The sequence below is a fragment of the Eriocheir sinensis genome, chromosome 40 (genome assembly GCF_024679095.1).
Source record: "Eriocheir sinensis breed Jianghai 21 chromosome 40, ASM2467909v1, whole genome shotgun sequence".
NCBI classification, from domain to species: Eukaryota; Metazoa; Arthropoda; class Malacostraca; order Decapoda; family Varunidae; genus Eriocheir; species Eriocheir sinensis.
Window position 1 is genome coordinate 2,100,683 of NC_066548.1, and position 18,765 is coordinate 2,119,447.

At 40.4% G+C, this 18,765-nt stretch overlaps 2 protein-coding genes across 16 annotated transcripts in view; one reads left to right on the top strand and one right to left on the bottom strand.

The window, feature by feature from the left end:
* LOC127009198 (actin-related protein 6-like) overlaps window positions 1-18,765 on the top strand; it is a 44,979-nt gene that overhangs the window by 3,889 nt on the left and 22,325 nt on the right. For 3 of the 4 annotated variants that reach the window (XR_007761697.1, XM_050882039.1, XM_050882040.1), the window contains exons 4-8: window positions 565-757; window positions 1,080-1,299; window positions 1,972-2,117; window positions 3,347-3,463; window positions 4,871-5,041. Coding sequence is in view for 3 of the 4 variants with exons in the window: in XM_050882039.1 (XP_050737996.1) it covers window positions 565-757; window positions 1,080-1,299; window positions 1,972-2,117; window positions 3,347-3,463; window positions 4,871-5,000 (806 nt within the window). In the remaining variant the exon portion in view is untranslated. Of the gene's footprint in view, window positions 1-564; window positions 758-1,079; window positions 1,300-1,971; window positions 2,118-3,346; window positions 3,464-4,870; window positions 5,042-8,583; window positions 9,031-18,765 lie in introns of those variants that run through there. The other variant, XM_050882041.1, reaches the window with a different exon arrangement.
* LOC127009196 (single-stranded DNA-binding protein 3-like) overlaps window positions 9,953-18,765 on the bottom strand; it is a 229,248-nt gene continuing 220,435 nt past the window's right edge. For all 12 annotated transcript variants that reach the window (XM_050882037.1, XM_050882038.1, XM_050882031.1 and 9 more), the window contains one exon: window positions 9,953-11,877. In XM_050882037.1, coding sequence (XP_050737994.1) covers window positions 11,767-11,877 — 111 coding nt within the window. In that variant the 3' untranslated portion in view covers window positions 9,953-11,766. The remainder of the gene's footprint in view (window positions 11,878-18,765) is intronic.

The following is an 18,765-nucleotide window of genomic DNA, read 5'->3' on the forward strand; positions in this document are numbered from 1 at the left end:
GTGTGTATATATATATATATATATATATATATATATATATATATATATATATATATATATATATATATATATATATATATATATATATATATATATATATATATATTTTTTTTCTTAGGGGGCGAGGGTTGCCTGTAGCACAGGTAGGCTCTCGAGGGGTTTATTGGATGACTAGCCCATTAGGGCGCAGGCAAATTTTATTTAGAGTGGCTGCCATGATGTATGACTCTTGCTTGGTGCATGCTGCCCCCTGGTGCTCCAATTGAACGAAGTTGTGAAAGTTAGGGTTGATTGAAGTCCTGGGCAGCATGTGGGTAATTTTTGCCACGGTGATGATTGAAAACTGTCAGCGTTCTTTGGTGGAACTCAAACCTAGGTCCTTGGGCTCACCATCCCCACACGCTGACTGCTCGGCCACCACCTCTTCCTAAAATTATATATAAATATTTGAAGTATGGGGTATAGCAGTAAGTTTTAAAAGGTCAGTGCATCAGATGTAATTTTTTTATGTTATGGCTCTCATTAACATTCTCTAACCATATGATATACACGTGTTTCATGCAGCTGGAGACCTGTCAGTACACAAGTACCACCGGGACCGCCCAAGGGAACTGTGTTGCTTACTGGTGGAGTCTGGCTTTAGCTTCACCCACATTGTGCCATACATCCAAGGGAAGAAGCAAAAGGATGCCATTCTTAGAGTAGATGTTGGAGGCAAAGTGCTCACCAATCACTTAAAGGAGCTTATATCTTACAGGTAACTTATGCTGACAGAAAAAAGGTGTAGGTAAAAGGTTGAAGCAGGATATATGAAATGCAAAGCTTAATGGTTAATAGTTCTGACCACCTTCTTACTAAGTGATTCTTAGCAAAATTTATGAAAGATTATTAGAAAACTATATTGTCAAAGTTTATCTGAAGATGAATATGAAGAAATCGAAGCTAAAGAGTGGATGATTGTATACATAATTAGTATGTGCAAATAGACAAACTGATAGGTGGATAGTTTAAGAGTATAGATGTGAAACTGGGTTATAAAAAGTGCCAAATGCCTTTACTTAATTCTTCTCTACTTCCAGGCAACTCAATGTCATGGATGAGACATATGTGATCAATCAAGTAAAGGAAGATGCATGTTTTGCTTCACTTGACTTCAATGCTGACATGAGAACAGCTCGTGGTTGGCGAGAGGAAAACACCATCCTCAGAGATTATGTGCTGCCGGACTTCACCACCATAAAGAGGGGCTATGTCAGATCATTGGAGGAGTCCACAGGAAAGTCTACTGCTGGTGAACAGGTGAGTTTTGTCTAGAGGTGCTCAACATACACACTGTAAAACATATGCAAAGTAACTTAAATTTTTGTTCAGAATGGTCCGGTGGGATTTGGTGATTTTCGGTGAGGGATGTGGCGGGTTGGCAGTCCCTGACCTGGCAACTCTGTCAGACACACCACCACAGAACCCACACAAAATAGGTAGTCATTTCATCACATCATAGAACTCATTCCAAAACTTTCTCTTATTTATCCTCCTTTGGTTACATAGTGATATGAACACCAAGCCATCTTAATTCTTGCTAACTTAAAATCAACTTACATCCCATGCTCACTCCTTGTGCTTCCATTATCAGTCTCCTCTTTCATCAACAGACCCATACTTTCTGTACTGTTTTCATTCTGTTTCATTCCTGTCCATACCATTTGCTTCTCTTCCCATTCCTCTGACCAGTTCCATTTCAATTTTGTTTCATACACACCTAGTACATCAAAGTTTCCACTATTAACATTCACCACTTCATCTCCCACTCTGTATTTAATCCCCTTACATTCCATATGGCCACATGTGCTAGGCTAATTATCCTGCATGCCTGACAGGCAAAGTACTCATATCTGAGTGTCCTTGGACCCTTTAGGGGTATAAAAAAAGTTTTGCTATTAACTAATGATGGATACAAATCTGTATTTTCAGCTTATCCGCCTCAACAATGAACGATTCAGCATACCTGAACTCCTCTTTCACCCAAATGATGTTGGTATTCAGGAGATGGGCATCACTGAAGCTATTGTTCATTCTATCAACAAATGTCCAGAAGAGACCAGGCCTCATTTGTATCGGTAAGTCTTGGTAAATGTTTGAAAAAGTAGCTCTCTCGACAAGTATTCTAATGAATTCAACATAAAACATAGATTCCCTCATGGTTTTCATGTGCATTCAAGTTGAAATATAGTTTCCCAATAAGAAATGTAAAATATTGGTCACAAAGTTTACCAAGAAAAAATAATATAGGATGGATACTTATATGTTGAGTGCCGACATCTTTAGCTGGCTCCTGCTGCCTCCCAGTGCTCATCATCATCATCATTTCATTGACGCCTGCTCCTAGGAGCTCCCACCAGGGGATGGCCATGGCAGAAGAGTTTCCAACTTTCTCTATCCAGACACTCCCTCCTTGCCTGCTCAAAGTTTCTCAAAGATCTTTCCTCCCTCTCCCAGTGCTCCATTTGACAAAAGTTGCTCTCACACCAGCAAGCCCCTATTTCATACACTAACCTTTTAACTACCATGCTACTGCACTTAGCCTTGCGTCCAACACAGGACTTTGGTCAGAGATCGTGTTGTGTTGGACAAAATAAGTGTTGGACAAACAAAAGAACCTATGGGAAAAATTAAATTTGTCAAACTCTCGATTTTCTGGATATCAGATTTCCCAGACAAAATGATTTAATTTTATTTGCTATTTGTGAATTGGTAATTTATTTTCTAAGTTTGTCTGTCTTCAGCAAAATGTCCACAATGGATTTAATAAGCTTCTTCTTGTGACATACATTTTTGTCTGTTTACAGTTATCAGCTGAGGAGCTACTTGTAATTATGATCATTTTTATTAGCAGTTTTATATTTTTATTACCTGATATGTATAGATAATAGTATTTGCTGGACAAAGTGTGGTAAAAGTCTGGGCCAGGTACTGAATATTGGTGATTGCCAGACCAAGTATTGTAAGTGTCTGTGGATGGGCCATTTCCCCAGACTGTTGTGATTTCCGATTCCCAGGCAGGTGCTCCCCCATATCACTCTGGGAAATCGAAGGTTGGAGTGTACCTTAAAAGATTAATAAAAATCCTTACATGCCTAAATGGTGTGGAGGGAGGCAAAGTACCTCAGGTCTAGGCGAAAAATTTTACTAAGTTAATTTTACTAAATGTATGGGTTTTCTCAATGAATGAAAATCCAAGTTTTCTTAGTCATAAAATTTACATGCTTCATTATTATTATTATTATTATTATTATTATTATTATTATTATTATTATTATTATTATTATTATTATTATTATTGTTTCAGAAACATCCTGCTCACTGGAGGGAATTGCAATTTTCCTATGTTTAAGGACAGAGTGTTCAAAGATGTCCGATCCATGGCGCCTGATGAATATGAAGTTAATGTTACCCTCGCCAAAAAGTAAGGGAAGATTTTTTGTATTTCTTATTCATTCCAAAAATGCTTTTTCTGTTAAAAGGAATGTTCCTTGTGTAAGATTTTTTAAGAATTGCATTTAACATATTGCTGCAACATGTCAAAAGTAACATATTTCTATATGCATATTTCTACATATGAAAAGCATTTTTATTTAAAACTTCGACCTGTTCTCCCTTTAGAGAAGTTTTAGTTTTGGGGGGCTTCAGTACTAACCATTAGCTTTTGTTACAGGCCCATGTGGAGGAGAAACTTTATGTGAACCTCCTTTGTAGAGTAATGTAGTTATTTCAACTCTCCACCTGTGCTCCTAGGAGCCTTTGAGAATTGTTAAACATATTGATTCCTTCTGAACATTAAAGTATGCAGATTGTTGTTAACTTGATGGTTCCTAACTTCTTTTTTTTTTTTTTTTTTTTTTTTTTTGTGTGTGTGATCCCCCAATATGTGCTTCAAGGCATGACTACAACCCCATTGAACACTTTCTTACATGACTGAAAATGCTTTGCCCAAAGACCAAAATATCAACTTTTACTTCTTTGGTACTGAATATTATGGTGGATTCAATCTCATAATCCTTTGAGATGTGAGGGTGATACCTGTTCTAATAAGAGCTTTGGCCCAGACTCTAACTGGCATATTTCTCTAAACAGGGATCAGTCACTGACAGTATGAAAGTTTAGTTGTGGTAAGATTTATTTGTTTGCTTGCTCTGATGGAAAGACAGAGCAGAGGACCCAGATTTCTTTAAACACGTTAGCAAAGAGGAAAGGGGCCTTCGTAGCCTCACTCTCAAGAATTGGTTTGTCTTTTTCTCATACCAGTCTACCGTCCAAGTTTCTGTTGTTGTAATTTGAGTGTCATAAGGGATCCTGAAATTAGATATAGAGTCACAGTGCATGTCTTGTAAATCTTCATTCAGAATATACTTGTTAGACTCATCACCAGACTTTTCTAGGTGGTTAACAGTAATGTTTGGTTAATATTGAATGCAAGGTATTTTCCTTATCTTTCAAGGAAAGGTTAAAGTGTGGCCAGGATGCAACTTTGCAACTTCCCTTGTCAAATCTTTCATTTCTGCTACTTCAGCATCCCTTTGAACAAATTTAAGATATTAAATTTGCTAAACAAAAAATAATATTCAGCAGCCCTAAGATTGGGAATCCCATTGTCAGTCTGAACTTTTATTGGGTTATTCTGATTATTCTTGATTTTTGTGTGTTCTCATATTTCTTGTGCTTAGCCTGTGGAATTGTCTTTTCCAGGCAGGAGAACCCAAGGATGCTAATCTGGTTTCTCATGGAGTGGGATTTCACATAAAAATGTTAATTATTCACCATGTTGTTTATGCAAGTTCAGGAAACAAAGTAACACAATTTTGTTACTTTTCAGTCCCTCTACATACTGCTGGAGGGGAGGTGCTGCCATTAGCCGGTCGGCACATTTCCCGGAGATGTTGGTCACCAAGAAGGAGTGGGAGGAAGATGGTTTTAATATATGCCAAGAAAGATTTTGTGTTTAGATTAATTCAAGATCGATAAGACTGAAAGGAATGATTTACATGTGAGTATTTTCAAATACAGCAGTTCATTTAACCCGGTAGCAGCGGGGATCATGTTTCTTAATGGTCCCCCTAAGCGAGAAAAATGAGAAAAAATCATCTCTCACACAAACCATTTCATAATATATATCAAAGCATTTGTGATCAGATTATATATCACCTATTTTTGGGGGGTTATTTCATGGCACAAATTTGGCCCGTCGCTGCTACCGGGTTAATGTAAATCTTTCAGATTATGAATTTCTAAGTCATTTAGTTGACTCATTTTTATATACATCCTTCTAACTACCCTATTTATGTGCTCTGAAGAATGATTGTCCAGTACTCCCAGGTTTCATCTTCATCTTCTTTCTTGATTTTATCTTTTCTTATTCTTTACATCCACCTGGGTTTGGCATTAGTTATACGAGGTGTGTCAGAAAAGTTCCAGGACTGAGTGTGCTGTGCGAACTATGGGTGGTGTAGGGATTAGCGGGTTGCGGCACCATGTGACGCAATATCCAGAAAGTATATAACTGCGATCTGAGCTCTCTGCAGTCATTGTAATCTTTTTCACATTCTCTTGTTAACTGGTCCTCAAGTTTCAAATTTCAAGTTTCAAGTTACACCTGAAAATGAGGAGTATTTCATTTTTTTCTAAATATATCTATAGGTGCGTCTTATACTCCGGTGTATCTTATATGGCGGGAAATACGGTATTCCCCTCTTCCAGTCAGGAATGACACCAGACTGCCATCTGGCAGACAGCACTGCATATGACCCATGGATCATGGCTTCACCCCCAACTTTCAGCATCTCTGCACTGATATTACAGACCCCAGCTGTTTTTACACCCTTAACCCTTTCATTGCTAATCGCTCGCAGCGAGACTATCCCCCCAGGCGCACTCGGGCAGCCCAGCGGGGGGAGGAGGGTCTCTTTAAACCGCTGTATCTCAGAAACTATTCATCACAGCTAAAAAACAAAAACACCTTCGGAGAGAGGAGGCCAATATTTGGTTATGTAAGCCTCTCCTGCGAATGTACAGGTGCATTCAGGGGGTGTTGCCTGTGAGTGTGACTGGCACTCGCATCGAGCTTTTAGCACAACCATGCTAGTGCTCGCTCTTTTAACCTCTGTATCTCAAAAACTATTCATCACAGCTAAAAAAACAAAAACACCATTGGAAAGAGGAGGCCAAGATCTATAAGATTCGGTTATGTAAATAGTCTCTCTCTTTTAACCTCTGCATCTCAAAAACTATTCATCACAGCTAAAAAACAAAAACACCATTGGAAAGAGGAGGCCAAGCTCTATAAGATTCGGTTATGTAAGCCTCTCCTGCGAATGTACAAGCATGTTCAGGGGGTGTTGCCTGTGAAGACGTACATTTATGCGTGCGCGACGGTCAGCCATATTGAGGCAACTACTGAGTAGATCTTTTGATGGGGTGCTGGCAGGGTAGTATTGCCAACTGCAAAATTTACAACTATTTGGTCAAAAAATTAGTCAGATGATAGGTGAAGCTATGCAAAAATGCTGCTATATTGGACTACAACGTCCACCAGTTACTCGTCCGTAGATTTTCCGCGCTTTTCAGTGCTAGGCTGATATGATTTTCCACTAAATTAAATGGAAAACCCACTGAATTAGCAATGCTGTGGGGGTGAGAAATAGTGTTGGAACACTCTCATATGTGGGAAATTTGAGTGTGACTGGTGCTCACAGCGAGCATTTAGCACCACTGGCAAGTTACGCTAATCCTCACTGCGAGTATTTAGCATCGAAAGGGTTAAATTTTCTCAGAGCCTCTCTCACCTTCGCAAGACAAGGTGGAGTTTTGTCTAATGGTGGATCAGCAGCCATCATCTGCAAGTCAGCCAGAGAAAGCTGTCCACCAAGGAGCTCAGCTGTATACAGCTGCCCAAAGTAGTACTCGGCCCAATGAGCCCAATACCCATTTGCATCAGAGACTGTCTACCCATCAGCTGTTCGGATAGTACTCATTTAGTTGTGGATTTGGAGTGGAGCTATTTCACAGCTCGAATGATAGGTCTAAGGTCATTTGCATTTAAGCAACCTGCGACATCCTCAGCGAGAACTCTGACAGACCTCTCCTTATCCCTCCTCAGAAGGGTTTTAGTCCTTTGTGACAGAGTCCTGTATTAGCCTGAGTCCCCAGCCAGCCTAGCAGCATGACTCCTCTATGTTCTTCAGTTATACCTTGAGGAAACTCGCACTCTAGACGTTGGACGCTCTCCAATGCACTCCTTGGCAGCTTGAAAATTTCTGTTTAAAGGTATCCTATTGCTCTCCAGGGTTCTCCAAAGTACCAGGCATCTCAAACTGATTTGAGACTGCCACCGCATACTCCTGAGCACATATCTGGTCCTTCATTTTTTTAAGATGGAACCCCAGTGGGTTGCATCTCCAGATTTTCTTGAAGCTGATGCATATCCTCAGTTTTGCAACAAGTCAGTGGTCGGCAGAGGTGGGCACGGTACTGAAAAATCAGTAGTTCGGTACTTTTTCCGGAGTAGTGTGGTTGCAGTAGTGCGGTCCCATTTTTTTCTTTCCAGTGCAGTACGCAGTGTGTGGTACTGCGGTAGCGGTAGTCAACATAAAAAATACTTCAGTGCCTATCCTGGCTATCCAAACAAAGGAAACAGCCTTAAAATAGTACAATGAAAAGTCAGCCGGCACCACGGACGGGTCCGGGGTTGAAATGGCCGGCACCGCGCGGGTTAAAGAAGACTCGGTGTATAGTCTGTCTATTTAGTATTTAATTTTGAACAATAACTGAAAAGTCAGAATGATTGAATCTGATTCTGATGACTGATACTGATTGACTGATTGAGTCTGATTTACTGTGAAAAAAAAATCTGTGAGCGTGCAGCGCTGCAAATGTCGTCCTTGATAGTTCTCAAAGTACCGCAGGATTTTTTATTGTGGTCTGTGGTAGTGCGGTATTTTCAGAAGTTTTGCGGTAGTGCAGTACTTTTTCTGTGATGCGGTACTACCGCACTTGCCCACCTCTGGTGGTCAGTCACAAAGAACTTGGCAGTCTGGAAAACCGTACAGTTCTGAAGGATCCTCCCAGTACTGACAAAGATGTGATTAACTCTTTTGCCACACCACTTGCATTGATATAACAAGGCAGGCAGCAAGGCTCATGTCTTTGGAACCAGGGTCTGCAATCTTCAGCCTTCTGGACTATGCAAAGTTCAGAAGGAAATAAGTTTAAGTTTGTGGGGCCAACTCTCTCTGAGACAGTAACTGCATTGAAGTCACCCAAGACAATGAATGTGTCATGTGGGGGGCACTGGTCAACTATAGAGTTGAGCTTGGCATAGAGCCTCTCTTTCTTAAGTTTTCACATCTTGGTTAGAGCATATACTGCAATAAGAGATATGAAGCCAAAGATGTTCTTCAGCTGGAGTAACCCCAACAAAAGAGGACTGCACTTGGCTTGAAATGGCTATAGCTACTCCCTTGAGATGAGCACCATCACTCTGGCCTGACCAGAAGTTGGTATAACCACCACTAGTGATCTCTTCATTGCCAGGTCTCCTCCTCTCGGAAAACCCACTATGCCCACTCTCAGCCCCCTGAATTCATCTGACAAGTGGGGTAGTTGATGTTCATCCGAGAGGCTCAATGTTCCAGGCACCCACACAGAGAATACGCCAGAGGTTAACCCCAGGCCTGGCTCGATGAACTTGTCACATCTGCATCACCCTGGCTGAGGTCACATAGTAATACCATATTTGGTCACAGTGTACACACTGAAAACACCAGTTAGTTTTTTTTCCAACTAACTTTTTTTCCATCAGTTCATGTGCATGCATACAAAATGTTGGAACCGAAGGAATACTTTTCATGTGCTCTGCAGTTTAGCTTACTGCTTGATGTTACCAAGAAAAAATGCATGCAAGCATGAACAGGTGTCAGTGATTTAATAAAATGTTAATTTTATAGTACTGAAATGGATAATAAAATCTTAATTTTAGTACTAAAACAGACACCATAATAAACTGAGCACAATATAATGTCCTTTTATGATAAACAATTTTTAAATCATATACTTTTTAAGTTGCCAATTGTCAAGTTTTATCTAAACACATCACGCGGTTGTATGGGGGATTCATTAGTCAAAGTTTCTGGGTACTCTTGGGTTTTATTGTTTATGTAACAAAAGGCCAATTGGGTGGAATTCCAGGTATGGAATTTACTTCAGGTATATTAAAACAATAATGGCATTATTATTGAAAAGTGAAAACTGGTCTTGTATTTATTTGAATTAGACCTTTCCCTCATAATCTGCATGGTTTTACTGTACATGTGTATCATATAAACTACAGATATAAATGTGAGAGGGATAATTCTAATGGTAGTTGTCTTATTGCCTTAGCCATTTTATTGAAAATTGCTACACATAATATATTTGCTATTTTCTACTGTACAAGGGGTCTTGGTCAAAACAGACAAACTGGGCCAAGCAACCACACCACCAGAGCAACACACACTCAGGGTTTCACCAATTCCATTCTTCAGCATTGGAAACCAGTTTCAGCTGACTTGTGCACGGGATCCTCTGTTTCCTTGATGACTTATGTTAAATTCTCGTATAAAAATGGAATTAATTACAATTCATAGTTTTGTAAAATCATTTGCAATGAACTTTCTTAAATCAGTGATCATACTATTCCAAAAGAAAAGTTCTGAAATGTGAACCCACTCTTGTACTGTGATTTGGTTATAGTTAGGTCTTCTGCAATAGTTTATATTGCAAAAGCCTGAAAAAGCAGAACATTAAAAAGCACTGTGATGTTGGGTACAGTTGACCTCCATATACGTACTTTGGTCATGAAAGAACACTGATTTGTTGCTTAAGATATTTGCTACAATAGGGAAGTGGCAGAAAAAAACAAAGATAAATCTCATTCATTTTTGACATATGATTTATACAAAATTATGTTAATATATATCATAGACAGGAACATTTACTTCAACAAAAGATACACATAGGACCCTGTAAAATAATTGAAGGCATGAGTTTCTCAGTTGTATAGAAAGGGAGATGAATTCAGTTAAGGTACATTGTGAGTCATCTCAAAGGATGTATATAAAGTTTATTTTAAATTTACAATGTAGTACCAGGTTAATCCCCCAGTGTGGCTATGTTCTGGAGGTGGTGGTGTACCTTGGGCAGAAGTTTTCAGTGATTTACATTTGGCGCTGGTTGAATGGACAGCAGTCATGTAAACCATACCGCTAGACCAAAGGTTTTGTGTTGGTACTTCTCTTGGTGGTGGTGGTGGTGGCTGTGGTGGTGGTGAGGTGGTAGTGAGGTGGTGGTGGTGAGGTGGTGGTGAGTTGGTGGTGGTTGTGGTGGTGAGGTGGTGGTGATAGTGGTGGTGAGAGAAAAGGTAATAATGGTGGTGTTGGGTCATGGACATAGGAGTGGGGTGGTCATTGTGGTTAAAACAGTATAACATAGGGAGGGAGTCTAGAAGAAAGATAAAAGAGACAGATTTGGACATGACAAATAATAAATTATTTCTACATCTACAACACTTGGATAGATCTGTACAGAATAGAGACAGGTCATCACTTCCAGTCTGGTAGATAAGCTAACACAAAGTAGTCTGAATAAAAGACTTCCCATCTGATATTACATGAGTTGGCCCTGAGGCCAGAATAGTCTGAGTAATACTAGTGAGAATAGACATTTCTGTCTTTCGCACATGTGGAGGGCAGATCACGTGCCAGGTCCCAGAGGTCCCAGGCTGGGGGATTTGTACATGGGTGCCAGGCCCTAGGTGAGTAGGTTCCAGCTGGCTCTGGGCCAACACCCTGGGGATATTTCCAATCCATCCCAGGGGCATGTCCCAGGGTGACGTTGGTAGTAGTGTGGGGGGACTGCTGGTGCCTGGGACTGAGAGGGAGGAGTTTTCTCGTGGAGAGGAGAAAACTGTGGGCACTCCTACAAAGGTTCCGCCAGGAGACAGGCAGCACTGGTTGTCCTGTTGAGGCGAGCGGACACCACCCGTGAGCAATGACGGTTTATGAAAATATCTACATCTCCATCTTACCCTGGCTGCCCTAGTCTCCTGACACTGCTGTTTAGGCTATGGATCTTGGGATTTTAAATTATTGAAATTGATAAAAAATACAAAATAATAATAATAGTAATTTTGTTTCCTACAAGATTCACATAGAAAGCACAATGAATGACACAACAGACTTATCATCAAACAGCAGAAATCAGGTCCAGTTTTCCACTTCTCTCAATATGGTCTATGCAAGAAGTCAAACATTTACCCATTTCCTCCAAATGCTCATCCTGCCTTTCCAGACTTTGCAAAGGAAATCACTAGTGTTTCTAATCACATGTCAAATTTCACTGTAGGATAGCACCCCATTTACTGGAGCTCTAAGTTTTGATTCACTTAATAGTTGTGTCGAGGGCTGATAAACCAGTTCCTCAAAGTCAGCTTAGGACCCATTGTCCCATCGTCACTCCACCGCACACAGAATCACATCACTGTAAAATTTGTGGTGTAAAGTTACTGTGAGGACACAGTCTTTACTGCACTCGCACATTGCCCTCATAACTGAGCTATAGCAAGTCTTCAGCAGCTAGGGATAAGAGGAATGCAAACCCCCAGACTGATGCCATGTCACAGTTTCTGTAGGGAGCAGAGAGCTAGTTCACAGGGTAAAGTGGGGATGGGAAAGGGTCACGTCACGGCATGAAGTAGTCTGGATGATCTGGTGGAACGTCTTTTTCAAATCTCTTTGCTTCTTCTTGCATAGTTTCCTTGATCTTTAGGATGGCAGCAGACTCATTCTGGTCCTGCAATGAGAGGTCCAAATTCTTTAAAGTTGTGTTTGCATCATTACTTAATATTTGTATTCCACAAAAAAGTACATGTAAATTTCATATTAAACACATAACTTTAATTTACAAATAAATTAAAGAAACACAAGCAATGAAAAATTTAATAGAAGATGCTAGGTTAGTCTTCAAAATAATAATAATAAATAAAAATATAAATTATGAGAAGCTTAAAGCCAGGCCCTTGACCAAGAGGCTTTACCAATGTAGGTGTGGCTATGTTTTGGATGTGGCACATGAAATCCACTTAGTTATCTTGCAATATCATAGCATGGTGTAAAGCATGTGAATCTACACTTACGCAGAATTTTACAGAGGTACATGAGAGAACACTCAAGAGAGGCAACCAATGGTGTGCTGAGAACCAATTCAAGTGGCTCAGATCTGACAGGTCTTGTCAGGGAAGTTTACTGAAGATTTAGTAAATGTATAATGTAACGTTTGAATTTTTTTTATTTGTATATAGATAAAACAATTAAGTAGAGTTAAGTGAAGTGAAGAAAAGAAGTACATAGCCTGACAAGACCTATTGGCATGGTAAGATCAGCCATTGCCAGCAATCTCCACTGGCTACACAGGTTGTTTTCTTATTTGCATCAAAAAGAAAACTAGCCATTATTTTTAGCCATGGTTTACAATAGGTGATCCTGCCAGCTACAAGAGTGGAAAAGTTTTACATCTACACAAACTGGTTGGATGGTACACCAGAATTCCTGGGTCACCAGGTCCACCACACAGGGAACACTTAACATTTGGATGGAAATACTACATATTTAGTTTATGGGAAAATCAATATATGAAATTTGGTAAAGAAAAAAAAAAAGATAAACAAAAAGAGCAAATAATTTGTAAATGTTCCCTGCATTCTCATGAAACATCTAGACAGCCTCCACCACCAGTGCCCCGGCGCCAGAGTTGAGGCGCAACACAGCTACACAGCCATGCACCAGAGTCCTTGACCAGTGTCACAGTGTGTCACAACATGTCCCAGTGTCCCTTTTATGTCATGTAATGCATATTAGGATTTACTGTGTAATTAATGTCTGTGTCCCTGACGTGATTAGTAAGAGGTCTTTATGTGCCTTGGTCGATCAATAGTAGCTCACAAATTCAATTTTAAAATTGAAGTTAAGTAGCATATACCTCTCCTATCCGAGTACCTAGCAAATTTAAAACTGTGTATGTATATGTCTGTTTTTCGTACATAATGTAGTGTGTGGGTGTAAACTGATAATGAGCTTAACTCATCATCGCCAGCAAATACCCTCCCGACATGAGCAAGGCTCATTATAGTCAATCTCTGGGTACTGCCGGAACCTTAACACACCACACACCCCATCCCCCTTGCTCAAGGGGGGACAGTAAACACTCCTTGCCAGCGGTAAAATCCCAGCCTCAGCGGGGCTAGAACCTCCACCTGCTAGGCTGTAAAGCCTGGCAGTGCAGAGCTTTAACCACTGAGCTACCAGAACGGTGTGTGTGTTGACCTATTTACCCATTTGTAGTATACAGGGCCTGAGCTTAAACTCAGTCAGTCCTGTCTCCCAATCTATATTTGTCCAGTGTGTGTGTGTGTGTGGAAAGAGAGAGAGATAATGAGAAAATTCAGCTGTTAATAATTAAATGGTGATATGATGTTAGTCCATAGTATGATTAGTAAGTCATAATGTATCACAGTCTTATCAAATGTATCCTTTAGTTAACAGTTGGCATAATAATATAAAATAATATAATAGGTTCTCTACTTATTTGTAATGTGTGTGTATAAATTTACAACTGTGAGTGTATGTGTGTTTACTTAGATGTAGTATACAAAATTCAAGTTAATCTCCCTTTATCCTGTCTCAAAATCTACTTTTATCTAGTTTAGCTTTAAAGTCATGGATGTTTCTTGCCTGCACCACCATTCTTATCAGTGTGTGTGTGTGTGTGTGTGGTGAGGAAAAAAACTGATCGACTGACTTAACCCGGTAGCAGCGGGGATCATGTTTAGGGATGTACCGATGTATCGGTATCGGTGGCATCAGCACATTTTAAGAGTATCGGTGTCGGCTGATTTTCTGCCGATACTACTGATACTTGAAGGAGTTTTGTAAGTCGCATGTCACTCGTTGCAAATAATTTTGTTCAACAGAAATTGGGTTTTCTAAATTGTTGAAAAAATATTAGAAAAGTGTAATTACGTAATATGATACAGGTAACTCGATTTACACGAGTTTGGTTTACGCGTTTTTGAAATAACGTGGGGTCCAAAATCCAAATAAATGTTTAATTTACACGTTTTTTCACTTATACGCGATATTTTCTGGAGTGGCCACCAGATGTCTCACGCAACTGGACTCACACGGCGCCGCGGTCTCACAGCTGAGCTCAGTTCTTCCCGCGCGCCACTTGAACAACAATACAGTACCCACGCTGCCACACTACTCAACAATAGGGGTGGGAAGGTACCAGTACTAATGGTACCAGCAATACGGTATGGTACCGGTAGCAATACTACCCAGTCGCTCATGGTGTCCCTCATTTCTTCCTCACATGAGTGAGACCGAGTGCCGGAGTGGATATCTCGGTGATATGGATATTCTCTCTCTCTCTCTCCACTGAATGAAGTGAATATTTATTTTTCGACAGATACCTACCTCTTGTTTGATTTACATTGTTTTTGATTTACGTGACCTCTTCAAGGACACAATACTCGCGTAAATTGAGAGTTACCTGTACTACATAGTTTGGAATTTCCCGCGATTTAATTTTCATCGCTTTAAACGATAAGATTCATATTACTTTGAAGACAAGCATATAATACTTAGTATACAGTATGGCTTTTGGTACCACGGACGCATACAATACAGGTTTAGTAGCTTCGGCGCGGGATTGGCGGAGCCCCTCCACTCGCTTCATTTGCCTGCCTCAGCCGGTCAGACAGTCGCCCCGCAACGGGGCATGCTGCCAGGGTCTGGGGATTTGTTCACAGTCTTCTGCCTAAATGTACGGCAATTAAGGTAAAGCTAACCCAGCTGAGTCAACTAGACCTCACGAGGCGCCTCCTCCCTCACTTTTTTCCCTTCTATGGTGGAACAATGCGTAGTGTTGTCTTTTTCTTAACATTTGATGTTGCCCTTTAGCTGCTGGAATTAATGTATATATAATACTCTGATCATCTTACCCGAACATAGAATGAATTGTGTGATTTTTGTCTATGATTTTTTATTTTTTTTTATTTTTAATTAGAAGTCTTTCCTCCGTCATTCCTGCACCAATTTTTTTGTCCTTTGCACACAAAATACCCTATAGCCTTCCTTACAAAGTAAGAATTTTTTTTTTATTTAGTTGCAAATATAAATATATGAGAATTTGTATGCCAAACTGTATTATTACTGTATTAGGTATGCAAAAAAGAAATGATATTGGTAATTTCTTTTACTAACTTTTTTCTAAAACATGTCTAGCTCCTAACCCTAAAGTTTTGTGGCAATTGCACTAAAACTAAAGGAGAAAGGAGGAGATGCATTTTATGTATGTATTACCCATAGTTTTGAGAAAACGGCGATTAAAGAATTTTTCCTATTTTCGTGTCATAGTGCAATCAAAAACAGTTATAATGTCTCAGACCTATTATTGTTTGATTCCATAGGGTTTATTAATCACACATCAATGCATTTATCTAATGATGTGACTCCTGGTTCCCCCTTTCAAAGGTATTAGTCGCTCTAGGGCGAGGGTATCAAGATGCACCAAGTCATTCATTGTTGCCAGGTTTGATCTTACAAACTCGCCTGGTTTATGCTCATTGCTTAGAGTGTCATCTACTTTTATTATCTTTTTGCCTTGGTTGGAGTGGTAGTTATTCTTCCCATTCTGTATTTCAACCCTTTTCTATAATGATGTTTGTTCTGAACATGCTTGTAAGTAGATGACACTTGTCATGGCCAAAATATGTGGAGCACACACCAGGCGGCGAGTTGCTTCACTCACCCGCCACTTCCACTCCTGACAGTCCCTCCAAGTAAGCCTCCACACAACTACCCTTTCCATTTCAAGCCCCTCTCAGCAAGTGCAATCGACTTGCCCCAGCCATGAGTTATGTTGGCAACCCCTTGATCTCCACTCAGGATTGTCTCATACAGAAACGACCCTATGAGCAGGATTGATATTCAGAAAGCATGCCACATGTCCATATAGCTGGAGTTGGCACTAATGGACTAAGCTGGTAACAGGCCATTCAGTTTCATCAAGTAATCGCTGGTTCAGCACAAAGGCACTCCAGCAGTACCCCATAATCCAACAAAGGCATTGACATGCCTCTTCAAGTCACTATATAGTGTCCATGTCTCAGCCACACAGCAAGACAGGGAGCACTAGTGAGTTCAAGATTTGAAGCTTTGTCTACCTGCATAGATAATGACAATGCCATAGAGTTGTGTTGAGCGAGCCCATAATACTGTGGGCCAGGCCAGTCCATCAAGTGACTTCCTGGCAAGACCAACCATTGTTTTGTACTAAGCTACAAATGTCACTGAAGCTTTTGGTAACTGAAATGTCATCATATGCATGAACAAACTGAACTTTGTCACCCCTCCAATCGACTAGACCTTAGTTTTGGCCCAGGAGACCTTCAGTCCCAGTGGCTTCGCCTCTTCATGCAACATTTTGAGAGCCATCACCAGGATCTCCAGTGATTCTGCGAGAATTACAGCATCATTAGTAAATACAAGGTCAGTGTCCTTGATGTTGCCAACAGACGCTCTGCAATGACTTTGATCAACAAATTTGGCTAATACCCAGCCCATACAACTGTTGAAAAGTGATGGACCGAGGACACACCCCTGCTTCACTCTTGAATAAACAGGGAAGGAGCCAGAAATGCCTCCCTCACACTGCAGAGCACTCTCAGTCTCAGACTGAAGGCCAATAATCCTTGCAGGAATCCCATAGGTCCACAGAATGTCCCAGAGTGCCTCATGATGCACTAACTAAAATGGCTTCTGGAGATCGACATAGGCTGTGAGTAGCCCCTCCACTCCACAAGGATGCCAAGTGCTAGGATTTAGTCAATTGCTGACTTGCTGGGCATAAACCCAGATTGCTCAGGTCTCAGAAACCTTGACTGGTAAGATTTAATTTGCATCAGCAGCAGATGAGTGAACACCTTGCCCAGCACACTGAGCAGTGTAATACCACATTAACTATTGCAGTCCTGTCACCCCTTTCCCTCTTCAGATAGGGACAACCAGTCCCATTTTCCAATTAGGAGCAGTGACGCCAGACTACCACATGGCAGACAGCACTGCATGCAACCCATGGGTCATGGCTGCACCCCTAGTTTTCAGTATCTCTGCACTGATATTACTGATCCCAGCTGCCTTTCCACCCATCACCTTCCTCACAGCTTCTCTCACCTATGCAAGAGAGGGTGGAGTTTTGTCTCTGGGTGGATCAGCAGCCACCAACTTCCAAAATAGATTTGTCAGTTATGTATTTCATGACCAATTAATATACCTTCCCTGATGTTAAGTTTCTACATGGGTCACATCTGTCCCTGTATGGAGTATGTATGTCATGTTTTAGGGGCTCCACTTGCACAGCAGTCATAAGCTCAGTTATACTATAAAAAGCTGTTTTCAACAACTCAGTCCTCTGCAATGTAATCTTTTCTGCCCTGTTTAGGTGTAGCATACAGTCTGTCATCCTTTGCTATATAAGATCACTGCTTTATTGCCACTGGTTACCCACACTTAAGAAGAAAGCCCATAGCAAGCATGGGTTGCTATCCATAATATGGCATACTACTACTAATAATAATACTGGCATCACTGCTTGTGTTTTGCATGTCAGGAAACTTGAAAATACAACTAGCTAGAATGTCATGTGCAATCACAAAAGTGTAAATGGACCTTTCTCACACAGGGGACCTGAGGGTGTTTGTAAAAGCTTGTCAAGCTAATTCATATGCAAGTAGTTACTTTACCTCCATCATCATATTTTCAAACATGTCAGAAAATTAAAAAATTATTTACAATTTGAAGACGTACTGGTAGCTGCATTAACTGCAGAAGAAATAAGGAGGAATAGTTAGTAATTGAATGCTCATATGCCTGTCAAATGGGCATACTGGTCGTGCTTTATAGACAGAAGCAGGTAACTGAACCTAAAAACGATGTTCCAGAACCTCTGGCTGGATTATCATGAATTCTGCTTTACAATAATGAGAGCTGTATTTTGGGGACTGGTAAATGCAGAGAAATGCAGTAGAGAATTATCTGCAAGCTACACCCAGAGACAAACTGCTTTTATGCCTAATAGAAGTAAAACAACACAGTTACTGTTTCTAGTAATCCTCAATGATGACTACAGAGGAATTAATTATTTAGATACACCCCAGCTGCTTGTGCATTACTTTAAACACGCTAGTTCTTAGTGAAATTTTCCTCGTGAAATTCACCAATCTGTACATCAGCAGTTATCTCCCATGATAATGTGCTTAGGATGACTAGGGTAATACCTCTTGTGCTATTGTTAATTTTTATTATACCCTTATGGGACTTGATGACTAAAGTTCATGCAATGGGGATCATATTCCTCCTGATTTGGCAAAATCCTTCGATATAAGATATAAGGCACTGACCAAATGAGAGCATACTGTAAGGCACTGACCAAATGAGAGCATACCTAGTAGAGGGGGGGGGGGGGGGGTAACGAAAAGTGGAACAAAAATGAGGTCTTGGCACCAGTGTGAGCAAATCATTATGATGCAATCTGGGTAAAAACTAGAACGCTTAGAGGTTACCTTTGGTCTAAAGAAAGCACTTGCTACACTTGTATACTGGCTGTACTTCCTGTCTTAGT